Genomic DNA, 18,277 nt, shown 5'->3' on the forward strand with positions numbered 1-18,277 from the left:
TCTTGACTCCTTAACACCTCCCTCTAGAAGTTTTAACATAACTTCTAGAAATACACTATGCAAATATATCTCTCCTCTGTAATAAAAACCCATGTTTTGTATGTGGCATCCTGCTCCTTACTACTCCATGGCTTGATTGTGAATCTGATAGTTTTTCTTTCCATGACAATTTTTGGCTATTTCCGTTCTAACGCTTCTGTAATTTCAGTCTCTCTATTTGCCCAGATCTTCACACTGGTTTTTGGGCTATGGAGGTTCATTCCAAGTGCAACCCTAGAATGCAGTCACATGCTGACACCGAATCTTCAGCCTGCTACCAGCAATGATGACTAATCCTACTTGAGTACTTACTGTATTCCTGGTTCAAGAGCAACCCTAGAGTGCAGTCACATGCTGACACCGAATCATCAGCCTGCTATCAGCAATGATGACTAATCCTACTTGAGCACCTACTGTGTGCCTGGTACTGGTCTGGCTCTGTATTCTGGATACTAATCCTATAAGGTGGTCTTTGGTATTAGCCACACTTCCCAGACAGGAAAAGCAATGCACAGAGGTGAAGGAATATGCTCAACATCACCCAATTGGCAAAAGGCAGAACTGGGATTGAATGTCAAGTGGTTTGGATCTTGTGTTATTGCTGTTCCTCAACTAGAAACATACCTGTGAGTACATGGAGCCCCCTTTATGGTTCCTGAATATGCAACAGCATATTGGAAACACACAATTCCAGGGTAGCCGGATGTGTGTCCCAACTCTGCAAAACTTACTTTGTGCCAACATGCCTTCTAATGTTTATACTGGTGCACACACTCTCTTGCTGAGTCTGCGTTTTCCCAGTTTCTCCGGGGTTGTGGCGGCTTGACTTTTTCCACTTTTTCAGAGACTTGACTAACTTGGATGATGTACTTTAACAGCTCAAGACCAAGCTCTTTCCATTTTCTCCCCCTCCATTAAAAAAAAAAATTCTCAGTTCACACCCTCACCCCACTTGGTTCCTTGCTTACTCACTTTCTTAATATCGTACTTGCTCAGTAAAAAGCAAATTCTGGTAGACAGAGGATCCAGGCCAACCAATTGTTGGCAGAGGGGAGATGGGTTTTGCTGGGAAAAGTAGGAAAAATCAAGGCATACTTCTTGGAGGAGGTGCCTATTTACTGGGCCTCAAAGGCCAAAGAGGAGTGCTCCCCCTCTAATTACTTTCTGCCTAATTCTTCCCTTGAGTCTCATGACGATGAGAATGGGGATTCGACCTTACCACTAAAAAGGAGGTAAAGGGCCAGCACCCATTTGGGGAGAGAGCTGAGCACAGAGGTGTGATACCATCGAACGTGATGTACTAGGAGGATGACGCCAAGCGCTCCCTGGTGGGAGGGGCCACCCGGCTCAGATGTTCTGACCACAGCAGCACGTCATGGTGCTCCCAGGCTGCGGCCTGAGCCTTCCTCAGCCTGCTTGTTCCTTGCCCTGGAGTGGGTGTATAGAACTCTGCCAACCCCTCAGCATAGAGAGGAATTCAGAACAGTCACTCTTCTGAGTCCTTGGGTAAGTGCCTTCACCTTTTGGGGTCTTGGTTTCTATGCCCATGTATTGGAGGTGATGGTATACTAGAGTTGTACAAAAGATTCAAGGATCATAATGACGCCAGCTCACCATTACTAAGTATTTACTCTTTGCCTGGCACTGCTTGCAACCAGTTTTCAATCACTCTTTGAGAGCTATTATTATTTAACAGATATGAAAATTGTGGTTCAGAGAGGTGAAGCAGCTTGCCTGAAACCACACAGCAAGAAATCTGAGAATTGAAATCTAAGAGTCTAGAGAGGAGGCAGGATATTTTTCTCTGATAGGAGTCATAGAGAAAATATTTTGGGTTTTGTGAACCAGACAGCTTCTGTTATGAGCCAACTGCACAGGCAAGTATGTACATGAATGCACAAGGCTTTGTGCCAATAAAATTTTATTTGTGGACACTGGGGTTTGAATTTTATGTAATTTGCACATGTCTTGAAACATTCTTCTTTTGACTTTTTCTAGTCACTTTAAAGCTAAGACAAATATTTTGTAGTTCATGGATTATGGTTTGTTGCCCTCTGGAAGCTGTGCTATTAACAAGAATGCTATTTCATTCATTCAGTAAATATTATAGAGACTGCAATTTTCTAGGCACTTGAGGTAGAATGAAAACAAAGCAGACGAAGTTATTCTTTAGGAGACAACAATTTCATGGGGAAAACAATTATAAGCAAGTCACAAGACTATTTCAGATGCTGGTAAGAAAATCCAATATAAATAGGGGCTTTAGGGTGGAACACTTTCATTTGGATTATCTGAGAAGGTGCCACTTATAGTCCAACTTCTGGTGAATTTGGGTGGTGTAACTAGGGGCCTGAGGGGTTTATTTGGATTGTCTGAGAAGGTGCTAGAACTCCAGATTCCACTTTCTGTCCTTTAGGTGAGTTCAGGCAATCCTTGGTTGTGACCTGCTGTGGGGTAGCACTTAATAATCAACAGACTAGCCCATGGCCTGAGCTTATTGGCAGGGTGATATGTGCTCTTGTATCTTTAAATATTTCTTTCTGGCTCGCCAGATTTCTCCAAATGGCAGTGGATCTTTCACCATCTCATCCTGTGGGTCCTGAATGTTGAGTGGCTATGAGGGTTGAGGTGGGGGAAAATTTAGCTCCTGTATTCAAGTTCACAGGTTTACTTAACACTTGTTTTCAGCATGATTCTTCTACCCTTAACTGTATTCTTCCACCAGAAACTCTGCTATTTCCGTTCTCTTGAGGAAAAAAAAAAAAGAAGGTTGCTTTTCCACTCTGATGACAAGATCATCTGGTGTCTCTGGCAAATTTATTTTGAGCAAACATTTCAATTTTAGTTGCTACTCACCACACTGTCTTTCAGAGTTGGTAGAGTCACCAAAAACTATTTGGAGAGTGGTGGTGGAATTCTGCTAAGGGAATTCTATTTGGCTTTTTACCCTGCTTGCTTACAATTTCAGTTTAAGGTTTAAAACTATTGGCAGCTCTCCTGCATTCCTCTCATTTTCTCTCTCCTTTTCCAACTAAACCTGCCCTTTAAAATGTTAAACAAACAAACAAACAAATAAATAAAACCATCACTTAATTACAGTGGAGTTTCAGGAGAGAGTGAGGTAGGGGCTGTGTTCATCATCTCTGCCCAGAAGCCTGGTAGGAGCCAACTGTCTGCTTTGAGGCAGGGGTTCTCAAACTTGGGCCAGCATCAGTATCCTGTGGAGGGCTCATTCAAACCTGGATGGTGGGGTTCCGGGGTTTCAGGAGGTGTGGGCTGAGTTGCTAAAGTTTGCATGGCGAAGTCTCCAGGTGATGTGCCCTTGGTTTGGCTAGCTCACTTCATAAACCATGGCGTCATGGAAACATTTAGCACCTGCGTATGTACATGAGCTAGTATGACTGTTTTCACCCCATAATTCTGCAGGGAAACCCAACACAAGACCCAATACAGATAACACTTGTTCAGTTGAACCAAAGTCCGGCCCCACCCCCCACCCCCCCATTTCCTGGGCATTGAGTCCTCTGGCTGAGAGTTAAGATCAATTGTCTCATCCACCCTCCCATTTTCCATAAGGGGAGGGGGAGCTGGGGAGGCTCAGGGGCCTGGCGGGTCCCCCTGGATGGTCTGGCCCAGCCCATTTCTCACACGGGGCGCAGCTTCCCCTTTCCGGCGGGCCTGTGCTGGCCCATCTCTGCTCCTCCTCCCTCCGCCTCTGCCAGGGGAGAGCCAACTAACGGGAAATTTGAATTTCCTCTGTCTTACTCAAGACTGTCTCCTTCCTCCACGGGGATTTCTCCACTTGGACTCTCCAGCCTGCTGCTGTGGGGTCCACAGAGGGCTCCTAAGGGGAAGCAGCCAGGCAGGTGGGTGGGGGGTAGCCCGGGAACCCCAGGGTTGGGGGAAGACACATTTCCACTGGGGGCTCATACTCCACAGAGAAGGGGGCTGAGGCCTGGCTAGCCTCTGGCCCTTCTGCAGAAGAACTGGGTTTAGGGAAACCTTGGTGGAACCCCAGTAATGGAGTGGCAACAGTAAGGGGTGGCCACAGGAGTGGAAAGAGAGATACTGAGCTACTCAAAATGCCAGAGAGAGAGAGAGAGAGAGAGAGAGAGAGAGAGAGAGTCATAGACAGGGGGAGACACGGAGGGGTGCAGAAATAAGGGGGCCAAGGAATAAAGGCACCCCCGACCCAAAGCAACCCCAGACAAGAGACCAAGCGGGACATCCAGAGAAAAGGGCCAATCAGAATTCCAGAGAGGCAGACATAACCGGGGAGACAGGGGGAGAGAACCTGGGAGAAAAGAGAGAGTGGAGCAGAGCTTGGGGGACGAGGGCCAGACGCCGAGAGTCGCAGGAGAGAAAGTCAGGGCGGCGGGCCCGGTGGTGAAGCGGGGCGGAGGGGGGGCGGAGGGGGGGCGGGATCCCCACCAGCTCCGCCCCGGAAAGCTGGGCTCCGGGGCGGGGTATAAAGCGGGGCGCGCGGGGCTCCGGGCCGCAGTCGCCTGCCTCTGGTCATGCCCTGCCCCGCCAAAGCCGCCCGGGACCCCGAAGCGCAGCGGCCGCCCGAGCCCTCCGGCCGCGCCTGCCACCCGCTGCCCTGGGCGCTGAGCGCCGCGCTGCTGCTGCTCTCGGGCACCGGCGCGGCCTTCGTCGCCTGCACCTGGATCTGGCCCCGGGACCCCGCCGAGCCCCGCCGGGACCCCACGCCCAGCCCGACGCGGCCCGAGGTCCCCGAGGCGCAGCCTGGCCCCTGCGCCCGCCTGGACTCCTCGCAGGTGAGTGCGCCCCGACTTGGGCTCGCCGGAGAGCTCCTTCCCCGCCCTCTGGAGCCCCTTCTGCGTCTTGCCGCCGGGAGGCCCCGTTGCGTCCTGCCCCCCCCCCCCCCCAGGTGGGAATCTTATTTTCCTCCCGACCTTTTGATAAAATTAATTAGCCGGCCTATTACCTGTCTGTGTAACTTTGGGGGTACATGTGACCACATCCATAGTACACGTGACTATTTGCCTCCCACCAAAACATGACTCCACCTTCCAGCCAATCTCCGGTGCCAGTGACTTGTTGGAGGGACGCCTCTTTGTCCTGATCCATTTAGGGGATCCCCCTGTCTTTCCTAACTCCCTGAGAACCTCAGTTTTCTCCAGGGCCCTGTCTTCCTTCTGCTCCCGAGGCTTCCCTGTTCCCGGCCCCCCTGGAGCGCTCCCTCCTGCAACCTCAGGGGCGGGAGTGGGGTCTCCCCTTGCTCTCCCCTTGCGGACAGCCTGGGTTGGGACAGGTTGAGCCACCAACTTCGGGCGTGCGTCTGTTCCTTTGGAGAAGAGGGGCAGGGTAGGTAGGCTCGAGGCCTGTGCCAACCTGCTCCCCTGCCCGCCCCCTTTCCTGGGAACTGCCAGTGCCGGATGGGGGACACTCACCCACTTTCCCCCTTTCTTCTCTCTTCAGGGCTTGTTCGTGCAGCTGGTGCTTAAAGATGGTGAGTGTCCTGCGCCACTCCCCTGGGGCGGTGGGGGGGCACTGACTAGGAGTGGGGGGGAGGGAGGGTTTGGTCACTGACCCCCCTTTCTGAAAGCTGTTCCTTCACCCTTTCCAGCCTCGGCTGTCCCTCTTCCAGACTTTCCCAGAACTGCTGTCTCCTTCTCATCCCATCCCTGCTGGGGCCTGATCCTGCACCTCACGTCCTGGGGGGGCCTCCTTCCCACTCATGTGCCCTCCCTCCTTCCGAGGCCCCGTAACCTCCGTCCCCCAGACTCTTCCCTCCCTCCCTGCGCCCCCACTGGATGCCCTTCCCCACCCTCCTCCTCGCCCTCCGCTCCCCACCACTTCCAGATTCTTACCCTCTTTGCTCTCTGCAGACCCTCCCTCTACCCCTCCCCATTCTGACGCTCCTGCCACCCTGCGCCCCTCTCTTTCCTCCTGCGTCTTCCCAGGAGACCCTCCCCTCTGCCCCTTCCCCCTTCCAGAGTCTTCTCCCCACCCTCTCCCCGTCTTTCTCCCCTGCCCCTTCCAGAGATGCTTTCCCACCCTCTTCCTCCCCCTCTCTGTCTCTGTCCCACCTTGCCCCCCCCATGTCCCCTCCCTCAGCAGGTCTCTCCCTCCTTCCACCTCTCCTGCTCCCCACCCCATTCTGTGGGAGCCTCTACCTAGGGAGTCCCCTTAGACTTCCCCAACTCCTCCCGGCCTGGCCTCTAGTCCTCCTCCTGGACTGGCCCCCCACTCCTCTGCTCACCAGACCCCCCTTCTTCCTCCCCCAGTGCAACTGGCCGAAGGACCCCTGAGCTGGTGGAGCAGCCCCGGCATGGAGGGCGTGTTCCTTTCGCCCGGCCTGCGCTATGAGGAGGAGCCGCGGCAGCTGGTGGTGCAGGAGAGTGGGCGCTACCACGTCTACTTGCACCTGGAGCTGCAGCGCGTGGTGATGGTCAGAGAGGATTCTGCCTCCCGCTCCGGCTCCGTATCCGCATCCCTGCAATTGCAGACACCGGACTTTCAGAAAGAGGCCCTGCCCTTGACCTTGACCTTGCCGCCTCTCTCCTGGGCCAACTCAACAGCTGCTTTCCAGAGTGGCCAGCTGGATCTGGTCGCCGGCCAGCGCCTGAGCGTTCACCTGAAAGCCTCCGAGCAGAAGGCGTACTCCCACTGGCAGCTCTCCAGGAAGACAGTCTTGGGCCTCTTCCGCGTGACCACCAACGTCCCCCCTGAACGCCTCTCACAGCAGTCCACGTGACACCCCACCAGTTGCTGTCCCCCCCTCACCAATGGAGACTGAGCCCTGCCTTTCTTCTTTGGGGTCCCCGGTGATGGGGCACCCCCTACTCTACCTCATCTAGCTGGGCAGGGGTTCTCGCTGCTGACCGCTCTTGGAGGACTCTCCAGGTCACTATCACTCCTGCCCCGAGTGGAACTCTTGGTATTTATTCTGAGTCTGAGCTCGGACAGTATTTTATATTAATGCATTCAACTTATATTTATTGGCATCTGCTACCGTGCAGGGCTAGAGAAACACCAGCAAACAAAACAGGCCCAAAAAATCCTTATTTATGTTAATATATGAAAAATAAAGACTCATCCCCAGCCCCCCCTTTGGGATTCATGGGGTTAACTTTTGGGGTCCACCTAACTGCTGTGTGAGTTTCATTCATTCATCCTAACTTTTATTGAGCATCTACTGTATATCAAATGCTGTTTTAGATGTTGGAGACACAGCTGTGAGCAAGACAGACAAAACCACAGTTTTGGGCAAACTGACAGTCTGGCACCGTGGCCATGACTGTGTGTGGTAGCTGGGCCGTGTGGGAGCGTGTGGGGAGCGTGCGAGATGGTATATGGTCCCGGATGATACAATATTTATAAACTTAATGACTACTTGGTATTTATTATATGCCAGACAGTGTGAATTATCTTTTAGAGACGCATAACTATAACTACCCTATACTTTAGGGATTTTATTATTCCCACTTTACTCTGTGTGCCTCGGGTTATTTCATTGTTTCTGTGTGATGGAAATACTGCATCATGCCATCCTGCAGGGCATTGCTTTCCAACTGTGCTCAGTGATGTCACACTAACGAATGTTTACACTGCAGGGATCTGCAGATAGTTCAGGTCGGGTCTGAGTTTTCCTTTGTTGGGCCTCTTGAGTGAGTGGAGAGAATGATGCTAAATATGCAGATTAGACTTTAAATGTGTCTCGTCAATAACTGTTACCTGTGAATAACACACAAGAACTTGAGGAAGTCGTTTAGTGTTTTCAAACCATTATCTGATTTAGTGAAGAAGTTGCTGACAGCAGGCGCAGTGTGGTCATGCATGCTTGTTTCATTTCATCTTCGTCTTCAAAGCAACACGATCTGTGTTCACTTGTTTGTCACTTGCAGCCATGGCTGGACTGGGTACAAGAGTGGGAACCTCAAAGATGCATGTTGTGAGCACTAATGGAGTATATAGAATGTGCAATGAAGAACATATTTTATTATTTATAAGTAGTATCTGCACATCATTTCTGCCAGTACAATTTATAATAAACACACATATTCATTTACCCCCTGTCTAGAGAGCTAACTGTTAAACATTTATTGCACCCCACTTCCTCTCCATTCTTTTTTTAAATATTATAAAGATTTATTTATTTATGCATACAAGAACTGGGCTACAGGCCAGAGGTGCAGAGGGTGAGAGGATTCATCAGAGACAGAGTGGGGAACAGAACAGGCAGACAGATTGAAATACACTGCTGAGGGGAGCAGCAGCAGGCGAGACAGAAGAGGTCTGCCTCGCCATGTGGGTTTCTCCCCGGCCGGCCGGGGATTGAACTGAACCAGAGGCTGCGGATTGCTTCACAGTGCTGTGCTTAACCCCTTGCTCCACCAGGGAGGCCCTTCCTCCCCATCTGACTAGTTCCCCATGGCCTCACCAAACAGACAGTTTGTCAACTGGTCCATACCAACCAGCTGGGTGTTGACTTCTTACAGATGTAGGACAGAAGGGGCTGAGTTACAGAGAAGTGTATCTTGATGGGTCTGAAAGGGTGGGGGTAAGGAGTGCGTCAGAGGTGGGAGTGTGATATGGAGGTGAGAAATATTTGCGTGACTTATCTCTATTCTTTTTTTTTTCTTAGGTCATCAATGTTTATTCTCAGAAAGATTGTAACTCTTTCTTTCACAATGGGCACACCCTTACTTTCGGTCACTCAAATAAAACAGCATGCTCTCTACTCCTTCTTAAAGAGTTTGTTCTCCATGTTCCTCCTGCGTGGACATTGCTGACAGCCATCCATATGGCCATACTGGTCATTAAAATGTCATTAAACTGGGCCTCCTGGGTGGCGCGGTGGTTGTGGGCTGGGCTGCCCACAGCCTCTGCACACCGGTTCGATCCTCGGCCGCTGGCGAGGGTCCCACAGGGTGCACAGACCTCTCCTGCTGTGCCCGCTGCTCCCCTCAGCAGTGTATTTCGTCAGTCTGCCTGTTCTGTTCCCTGCTCTGGCTCTGGTGAATTCTTTCACCCTCCCGTGCTTCTGACTGTACCCAGTGCTTGTATAACTAAATAAATAAATCTTTAAAAAGATATAAAATGTCATTAAACTAGTCCCATACTAGTTGGTAAATGCCTATTCATCCCCACCCCCATTGCCAGACGCTTCTTCTGGACCACTAGGATGACCCTGAGATACATCATCCAAAGCTGTAACCCCCAGGGTTGGTGGGGGAAGAGTGGTCCACAGGTCAGCATCAAATCTGATTGGTTCAGTGGCCAGATCTGTCACAGGTTACTGGGTCTTGCCTATTTTGAATAGCAGCCCTGGCGCCAGATGATGTCACTCCTCTGGCACAACTGATTGGGCCAGGGCGATCACATGATTCAAGCTGGGCCAATTAGATCTCCTCAGTAGGAATGCAGCAGGCCTGGCCCCCCCAAACCACATTAGTAAGGAATTGGAAGATGTAAGAGAGAAGCATGAAAGAGGAAGATGAGACTGTAGAGCTCTCGCCAGGAGAGCAGCTTAGTTTCCTACTTGCCTCTCTCCAGTGACATGGCTGCCCCAGGGTGCTCGTTTCCTAGGCCTGTCCTAACAGGGTTCCAAACTGGGTGGCTTAAAACAACAGATGCCAGGGCCACCCCTGGTGGTGCAGTGGTTGAGCTCTGGGCTGAGAAGCTGCCTGCAGCCTCTGCAGCGCCGGTTTGATCCCTGGCCCCTGGCGAGGGTTCCACACGGCGCGCAGGCCTCTCCTGTCTCACCCGCTGCTCCCCTCAGCAGTGTATTTTGTCAGTCTGCCTGTTCTGTTCCCCACTCTGGGTCTGGTGAATTCTCTCACCCTCCCATGCTTCTGGCAGAATCCAGTGCTTGTATAAATAAATAAATATTTAAAAATAAAATAATTAAAATTAAAAACAAAAACAAAAACAACAGATGCCACCTCACAGTTCTATAAGTCAGGACTGTGGAACTTGTGGTCAAATCAACTAGTCAGCAAGGTCACACTCCCCAAAGACTCTAGGGAAGATGCCTTCCCCACCTCTTCCAGCTGCTAGGGGTTGCCTGCCATCCTTAGTCTTACTTGCCTTGCAGAGAAACCAAACAAATGGAAAACTAAACAAAATGAAAATAAACTTATATATTTTAAGGCCAAATTAGAGTTTACCACGAGGGGAGGGGGAAGCTAAGTCAGGTAAAAAGGGGCCTCCTGGGCCTCCCCTGGTGGCACAGAGGTTAAGCTCTGGGCTGAGAGGCTGCCTGCAGCCTCTGCAGCACCTGTTTGTTCCCCAGCCACCGGCGAGTGTCCCACAAAAAAAATGGGGGGCTTCCCTGGTGGTGCAAGGGGTTAAATGTCAGCACTATGAAGCTATCACCTCTCCTGTCTCATCCACCTGCTGCTCCCCTCAGCAGTGTATTTCAGTAGATCTGCCTGTTCTGCTCCCACTCTGTCTCTGGTGAATCCTCTTACCTCCCCTCACCTCTGGCCTGTACCCCAGTTCTTGTATGCATAAGTAAACAAATCTTTAAAAAATAGGGTCACTTGGGGCCTCCCTGGTGGCACAAGGGGTTAAGCACCGCACTATGAAGCAATCTGCAGCTGAGTTCGAGCCCTGGCTGGCCAGGGAGCAACCCACATGGCAAGGCAGACCTCCCCTCAGCAGTGAACTTCAGTATATCTGCCTGTTCTGTTCCCCACTCTGTCTCTGGTGAATCCCCTCACCCCCTGCATCTCTGGCCTGTGCCCCAGCTTTTGTATACATAAATAAATAAATTTTTTTTTTTTAAAAAAGGGTCAATTGTTTTAAGGCTAGGAGAGGACTTCTAGGGGTGAACTGACTGTGGGATATACAGATGTTGATATAATGATGCACACTTGAAACTTAATGTTATAATCAAATGTCACTTCAATAAAAACATTTAAAAAAGGGACATTTGGAGACAGAGATACACATCCAGAGAACATTGCATGGATGTGATGGACAGCTACAAGCCAAGGAAAGTCAGGCCTGAAACAGATTCTTCCTTCAAGGTAAAGCTTTGATTTTGAACTTCCAGTAAATTTCTATTGTTGAAACCAACCAGTGTATTACAAAAGCGTTAGCAGACAAATCCAGAGGGTTCAAGGATGGATGCCTTTAACACACCTCAGTGCACAGTGCCTGGCCCTTGGTAAATACTCAGCAAGTCTGGGCTATTATCAGAACACCAAATAGATGAAACAATGTTACATAAACACAGTGATGCAACACAGGGGATGTTGAGTTGATAGACAAGGTCAGCCATAAAAAGTATGTAGTGAAAATAGACAGGCTGTAGAAGAAGTAGAACAAGAACAAAACAATGTAAAGATGGAATTCTCAAGAAGTGACGCAATATGCAGTGGTTCTATAGTAACTAAGGGCCTGTTACAAAGAAACAATAGTTTGCAGGTGAGAGGTTACAATGACACAGCCATGATGTAATAAAGCCAGCCTTGCCTAAAGCGGGTACACTGTAGGGGAGGCTGACAATGGCAGCCTTATCTTGATTTCTACTTTAATTTTGCTCCTTTTGTCCCAGATTTGCCTGGCCCCTCACTCCCCCATCCTATGGATTACCACCCCCTCACCCCGCTCCACAAGGTACCTTAGACATGCAGCAAGCTTTCAGGCCTCAGTGACCCCGCTTTGGGCTAACCCTGTTTGGCTGGACATCTACCCACAAGGGGATGGGTGACTTTGGGTGTTTTATTGGGAAATTATTATTATTTTTTTTAAGATTTATTTATTTATTTATACAAGCACTGGGTACAGTCAGAAGCACGGGAGGGTGAGAGAATTCACCAGAGCCAGAGCGGGGAGCAGAGCAGGCAGAAGGATGAAAGCACACTGTTGAGGGGAGCAGTGGGCGGCAGGAGAGGTCTGCGCGCCCTTGCCAGGCGGCCGGGGATTGAACCGGTGCTGCAGATAGAACCGGCGCTGCAGAGGCTGCGGGCAGCTTCGCAACCCAGCGTTCAACCGCTGCACCACCGGGGAGGCCCTTATTGGGAAATTATTATCTTCTTTCTCTAGGTACACTAATCCCATTAAAGTTCTTTTATGGTAAATATGCTTTGTGTGCACAGATGACCAGACCCCTTTAGAGTATACAAGTTTGGGGGTTCTGGGTGCCCCTTGGTCATGTCCTAACAATTACCTAGAAGTGGGATTGCTGGATCATACAGAGCAAGCATTTTAGAATTACACATAACTGTTCAAACTCTGCTTTTGCCAGTGCTAGCTAAGCTGTGCATACTTGGGTGAGTGCTTTGCTTCTCTGGGATTAGTGCCTTCAATTGCAAAACCGGACAAAAAAAATTGTATCTCATGGGGTCTTAGAAGTATTTAGGAGTTAATACTTAGAAGTATTTGTGAGTTAGTGGGTTTAATAGCACAGTGCCTGACACTTGATTTGAGAGGTAGAAGCTGTTACATTATTGGGTCATGGGTAGATGATATATAAAGCCTGAAGTCACCCCAGGTAAAGAAAGGGTTTAGGGATGCGAGTTTCAAGTAGGAAGGGCAACATGTGTGAAGTACTGGAGGTAGGAGAGTGGCCAGGGTAATGCAAGATGGGGGTGAGCACATCAATAGGGGGTCACAGCATGTAGGCTTAAAGATGCCAGCCACAAATTTATCCTGGTAACAGTATTATGAAGACAAAAGGTCAGATTAGCTTGTTAAAAGATCTCTCTGGCAGGGATTAGAGTTTGAAATTGGGGCAAAATACTGAAGGCAGACAGCGAGTGAGAATCACTGTGGAATCACTCAGGTGAGAGGGGGGAATTTTGGGGTGAGGCTGACTGTGAAGATGGAGAAGAGTTGAAAGCTATAAGGGGAGTAGGAATTGGCAAGACTTTGGATATGGGTGAGAAGGAAGAGCTGACTTGCTCTATGCAACTAGAAAAATGCTGGAGGCAGTCATGGATTTGGGGACTCTGGAAGAGCACAGGTCACTTTGGGATATGTGGAATTGCCAGGTGCCTAGGTGAGGCTCCTGGCATGACTAGGTGAGCTCTTTATGTAGGATGGAAATTTGACAGTTGTTGATGTATTTTTATAAAGGATATTTTGAGCAAGGATGAGATCTCTTAGAAACAAGATGTAGCAGTAGAGAGGATATAAGATTAAGCACCAAGGACTTCTGGTGGATGATGGTTCAGTGGCAGGGGGTAAGGGGGTGGGGTCAGATATGCATAAAAACCTAAGGAGCAACCAGACAGGAAAAAGGTAAATCAAGATTCCAAGGAATCTGTTTCAAGAAGGAAGTTGTGGTCAATGGTGTCCCATCAGTTAACATGAGAACTGAAAATATTTACCAGATTTTGAATCATCAGACCCATCGGTGGTTTTATGAGGGTTATTTTCAGGGGTGTGAATGGATCGAGTTGCCTTAGTGTAGCCTGAGGAATTAGTGGCAAGTGAATAGTGTGAGACCACCTCTCTAGACAGCTCCTTTCAAAAGTTAACATTTAGAAATAACTTTCACATTTTTAAAAAAAGATTTATTATATGCATACAAGAACTGGGGTACAGGCCAGAGTTGTGGGGAGTGGGAGGGTTCACCAGAGACAGTGGGGAACAGAACAGGCAGACTGACCCAAGTACACTGCTGAGGGGAGCAGCGGGCGAGACAGGAGAGGTCTGCTGCGCCTTGTGTGTTGCTCCCTGGCCACGGATGGAACTCGTGCTGCAGTGGCTGAGGAGAACTTCATAGGTTGTGTCTTAATCCCTTGCGCCAGCAGGGAGGCCCCACTTTCACATTTAAACAAAAGTTACATGAATAGGAAAAGTATAAGGAACACCCATACATTTTGTAGCCAGATTCATCAGTTGCAACATTTTGTCTCATTTGCTGTTATTTGCTGCCTCTGGGGACATCCCCTTCCCCTTCAGGGACATCCCCTGTGACTGTTTGTGAATATAATTTGGAAGTATTTATTAAGATGAGTCAGACAAGATTTAGGATTATGAAGAAACAAAACCAGAGGAAGCCACAACATCAGAGGCTGGGGCAGTTCTAGGAAATTCCAAATGTAGTGTTAGTAGATTTAAAAAAATGGGAAGAAGTTTTGGGGGCATTTATCATGATAATTTGGAAAGAAACGCGGGGTTAGGTGAATTAATTTTGGCCTTTCTTCTGGCTCATGTATTAAGCAGAACCCAAGGTGTACGTCTCCCTTAGATTAAATAGTGGGTGTGAAATGTCAAGTCACCAGCAGCCCTCTCCTGAGTTTGGTAATAGCAAAAGAACAGGCAGGATAACTGAAATTTTCAGACACAAAGATGAGCAAACAGCTAAGAACTAGCAGTCAGGTTACTAGAATTAACACCAGAAGGGACATCCTGATCTCCACAACTGCAGAGAGAATAAATACCCAAATGAACAGAGCTAATAGAAGAAAGAAATTTAAATCATAATCATTTTTCTAGAAAGGTTTTATATTATTTTAGGTGAAATGATAGTTATATGCTCCAGGATTAAAAATCTATAAAAACAGTCCCTCAAATTTGAGTTAAACTCAATTTTCAAAATTTCAGCGGGAGCTATTAAAATTGAATGTAGAGAAACCATCTGCTTTATTCAAAGTTTATTGATATAAATATTAATCACATCTAACAAAACAACAACAAAAACAAAACAAAACAAAAACTACTGGAAAAAGACCCTCCTAGCAACATTTAGACTGCTATCTTGACAAATATCTGGGTACAGCAGTCTAGCAAAGTCAACATGTAAAATGATGGGCCTCCCTTAATGACAGGGCTATCAAGCTATCACCAGTCACTGTAGCCTGAGTTAGATTCCTGGCCAGGGAGCTACCCACAGGGCTCAGCAGACCTCTCCTGTCTCACCTGCTGCTCCCCTCAGCAGTGTATTTCAGTAGATCTGCCTGTTCTGCTCCCCACTCTGTCTCTGGTGAATTCTCTCACCCCCCCCCACCTCTGGCTTACACCCCAGTTCTTGTATGCATAAATAAATAAATCTTTAAAAAAACATGTAAAATGAACCATCACAAATGTTATAGAGTAATGATGACAAATTGCAGCCCTGGGAATATCTGGGCAGTGTGTGTGGGGGGGGACTCTAGGCAGAGGGCACAACATAGTTCCTGAAGTGAGAACAAGCAGATCTGTTGGGGGCCCAGACACAACAGTGTGGTTAGAGGGGAGTAGTGAGGTGATGGTAGAAAAGAATAAGGTTAGAGATATTATGAGGGTCCTTGCAATATTGTGACTGATAAGAAATATACTTTTGGTCATTCAGACCAAATATCTTTGGCATATACATTTGGTCTTCATCCACAGGTCCTTACAGCTCCCCCCAAAAGTCTTGGAATTTCACAAGTGTTGAGAGTGATAATAGTTTCTCTAGTTATGTATATGAGGTGAATTTTGGGGAAGCAGCTAAGGATGGGGGCTGGTTGCCAGGAGAACCAACCACGTGATTAGAGGGTTAGACTTTTCAGTTCCGGGGGGCCTCTCTGGTGGTGCCAGGGGTTAAGACACAGCACAGTGAAGCTATCCATAGCCACTGCAGCAGAGTTTGATCCCTGGCCAGGGAGCTGACCCATGTGGTACAGCAGACCTCGCCTGTCTCACCTGCTGCTCCCCTCAGCAGTGTATTTCAGTCAGTCTGCCTGTTCTGCTCCCCACTCTGTCTCTGGTGAGTCCGCTCACTCCCCACACCCTGGCCTGCACCCTTGTTCTTGTATGCATAAATAAATCAATTAAAAAAAATTGATTAGAATTTTCAGTTCCATGAACATTAGAAGCATTTTGATATTGGGGACTTACTAGCGCCATCTTCTTGGGGTTTGCTGGCTATTGTGAAATTTCTTTGTGCGTCTCTTCCTCTCTGACTCACTTCCTTTTTGATTTGATGATTTCCCATAGTGGGATGCTTTGATTCTTTTTTGACCTCTGAAGATAGAGGAAGAACTGGAGATCCATTTGCTAATGACCAATGAGATAGTCAATCAAGCCTGAGTAATAAAGCCTCCATAACACTCTGAAAAGAGGAAGTGCAGAGAGCTTCTGATTTGGTGAGTATGTGGAGATTTGGGTTAGAGTTTCCAGAGTTTCTGCACCTTTCCTCTGTTCCTGGCCCTATGTATTGCTTGCATCTGTCTGGTCCTGAGCTACATTCTCGGTAACACATTGGTGATTTATGGGTAGGTGGGTTTCTTGAGTTCTGTGAGTTGCTGTAGCAAATTCATTGAACCTGTGGAGGGGAGTGTTTGGACCTCAAATTTATAGCCAGAAACACAGATAATAAGCTGGATTTGTGACTGTCACCTGAAATGTGTGGAGGGCTTTACACTAGGACTGTGGTGGGGAAATTGGAAGCAGAAATGTGGTTGGGAGATTGACGTACATCTCTAAAAGAATGATTGTCTTGGCTTGGACTTGGATGGTGGTTGTAAAACTAGATAGAAGTGAAGAAACGTGGGCTGTACTGTCTGGGATTTAATGCCCACATGGCGCAGCAGACCTCTCCTGTCATGCCCGCTGCTCCCCTCAGCAGTGTGTTTCAGTCGATCTGCCTGTTCTGTTCCCTGCTTTGTCTCTGGTGGGTCCTCTCGCCCTCCTGCGCATCTGGCCTGTACCTCTGTTATTGTATGCATGAATAAATGAATCTTTTTTTTTTTTTTTTTTAGAATACTTTACCAGGCTAGATTGTTCTTCAGCAATAAAGGAGAGACAAAGACTTTTCCAGAGAAACAAAGCAGAGGGAATTTATTACCACTATACATGCCTTATAGGAAGGCTAAAAGGAGTCCTTCAAGCTGAAATGAAAGGACACTAATTAGTAACATGAAAAAATGAAAGTATAAAACTCAACGGTGTAAAGGTAAGTATATAGTCAAATTCAGGATACTTTAATATTGAAATGATATAGCAAACCATTTAATGCTAGTATAAAGTTTATAAGCAAAAAGTATTAAGACTAACAGTAGCTACAACAATTTGTGAGTGGTCACACAATACAAAAACATGTAAATTGACATGTAAACCATAGATATGGTGAGGGTGAAGTGAAAGAGTAGAATTTTTTTTTTTTTTTTAAATCTTGTTCTCGGTTCTACTTCACTTCATCTTTGTCTGTATTCTTTTTTTTTTTTTTAAGATTTATTTATTTATTTATACAAGCACTGGGTACAGTCAGAAGCGCGGGAGGGTGAGAGAATTCACCAGAGCCAGAGCAGGGAGCAGAACAGGCAGAAGGACCAAAGTACACTGCTGAGGGGAGCAGCGGGCGGCAGGAGAGGTCTGTTGCACCATGTGGGACCCTCGCCGGTGGCTGGGGATCGAACCGGCGCTGCAGAGGCTGCGGGCAGCTCAACCGCTGCGCCACCAGGGGAGGCCCAAAGAGTAGAATTTTTTTAAAAATAGGATTGAAGTTAAGGCAGTGAAAGAGGAAGAAAACTCAAAGCAGCTACACAAAGGTCAACAAACAGTTAATAAGGTGACAGTAGGAAGTTCTCAAGTATCGAAATGTTTCTGACATTTGTCCGCTTTCTGGAAAGCAGCAGTTCATTCTTTTTATTGTTGAATAAAATCGCACTGTATGAATGGATCCATTTCCCAGTTGGTGGACGTTTGGGTTGTTTCCAGTTTTTGCATATTATGAATAAAGCTTCTACAAATGCTGTGTTCCGGTGTCTATTAGTACATATTTCTTTCTTTCAGGGAAATACCTCGAGTGAAATTATAACTGTTTGACCACAGTTACAGTACTGGTACAAATTTAATTTTATGAGATCCAAATCATGAGTTTTATTTAGAACACAGTCATTAAAAAATAGAAACAGAAACTTGAAAGCACACATATACATTTGTTCAAAAAATGTGGCACTCATGTGTTACCGTTTTTTTACAACCACATGACTCACTGCGTCACTTCTCATTAAAAAATATATATTTGGGGACCTCCCTGGTGGCGCAACAGGTTAAGACACAACCTATGATGCTATCCACAGCCACCGCAGCATGAGTTCGATCCCCTGCCAGGGAGCTATACACATGGTGCAGCAGACCTCTCCGGTCTCACCCACTGCTCCCCGCAGCGGTGTATTTCAGTCTGCTTGTTCTGCTCCCCACTCTGTCTCTGGTGAATCCTTTCACCTCCCACACCTCTGGCCTGTACCCCAGCTCTTGTATGCATAAATAAATAAATCTTAAAAAAATATTTATTTGGTAAATGCATAGCACATTTGCTCTCTTAGCCATTTTAACATGTACTGGT

The 18,277-nt window shown here is 47.7% G+C and overlaps 1 protein-coding gene across 1 annotated transcript; it reads left to right on the top strand.

The window, feature by feature from the left end:
• The first annotated feature begins 4,556 nt into the window (after positions 1 to 4,556).
• Positions 4,557 to 7,985, top strand: TNFSF9 (TNF superfamily member 9). The gene is made up of 3 exons (XM_037504713.2): positions 4,557 to 4,817; positions 5,482 to 5,512; positions 6,291 to 7,985. Exons 1-3 carry the CDS (start codon positions 4,557 to 4,559, stop codon positions 6,758 to 6,760), a joined length of 762 nt encoding a protein of 253 aa, XP_037360610.1. The 3' UTR covers positions 6,761 to 7,985.
• The last annotated feature ends 10,292 nt before the right edge of the window (positions 7,986 to 18,277 follow it).

This window comes from Talpa occidentalis, unplaced genomic scaffold (assembly GCF_014898055.3).
Source record: "Talpa occidentalis isolate TD23 unplaced genomic scaffold, MPIMG_talOcc4v2.1 talOcc4.12, whole genome shotgun sequence".
In the NCBI taxonomy this organism is placed as follows: domain Eukaryota; kingdom Metazoa; phylum Chordata; class Mammalia; order Eulipotyphla; family Talpidae; genus Talpa; species Talpa occidentalis.

Bases quoted from the DNA above. Each gene is read 5' to 3' on its own strand.
- TNFSF9 (XM_037504713.2), top strand. From the start codon at position 4,557: ATGCCCTGCCCCGCCAAAGCCGCCCGGGACCCCGAAGCGCAGCGGCCG. The intron at 4,818-5,481 runs GTGAGTGCGCCC...TTCTCTCTTCAG, and splicing joins CCCGCCTGGACTCCTCGCAG to GGCTTGTTCGTGCAGCTGGT. The intron at 5,513-6,290 runs GTGAGTGTCCTG...TTCCTCCCCCAG, and splicing joins GCAGCTGGTGCTTAAAGATG to TGCAACTGGCCGAAGGACCC.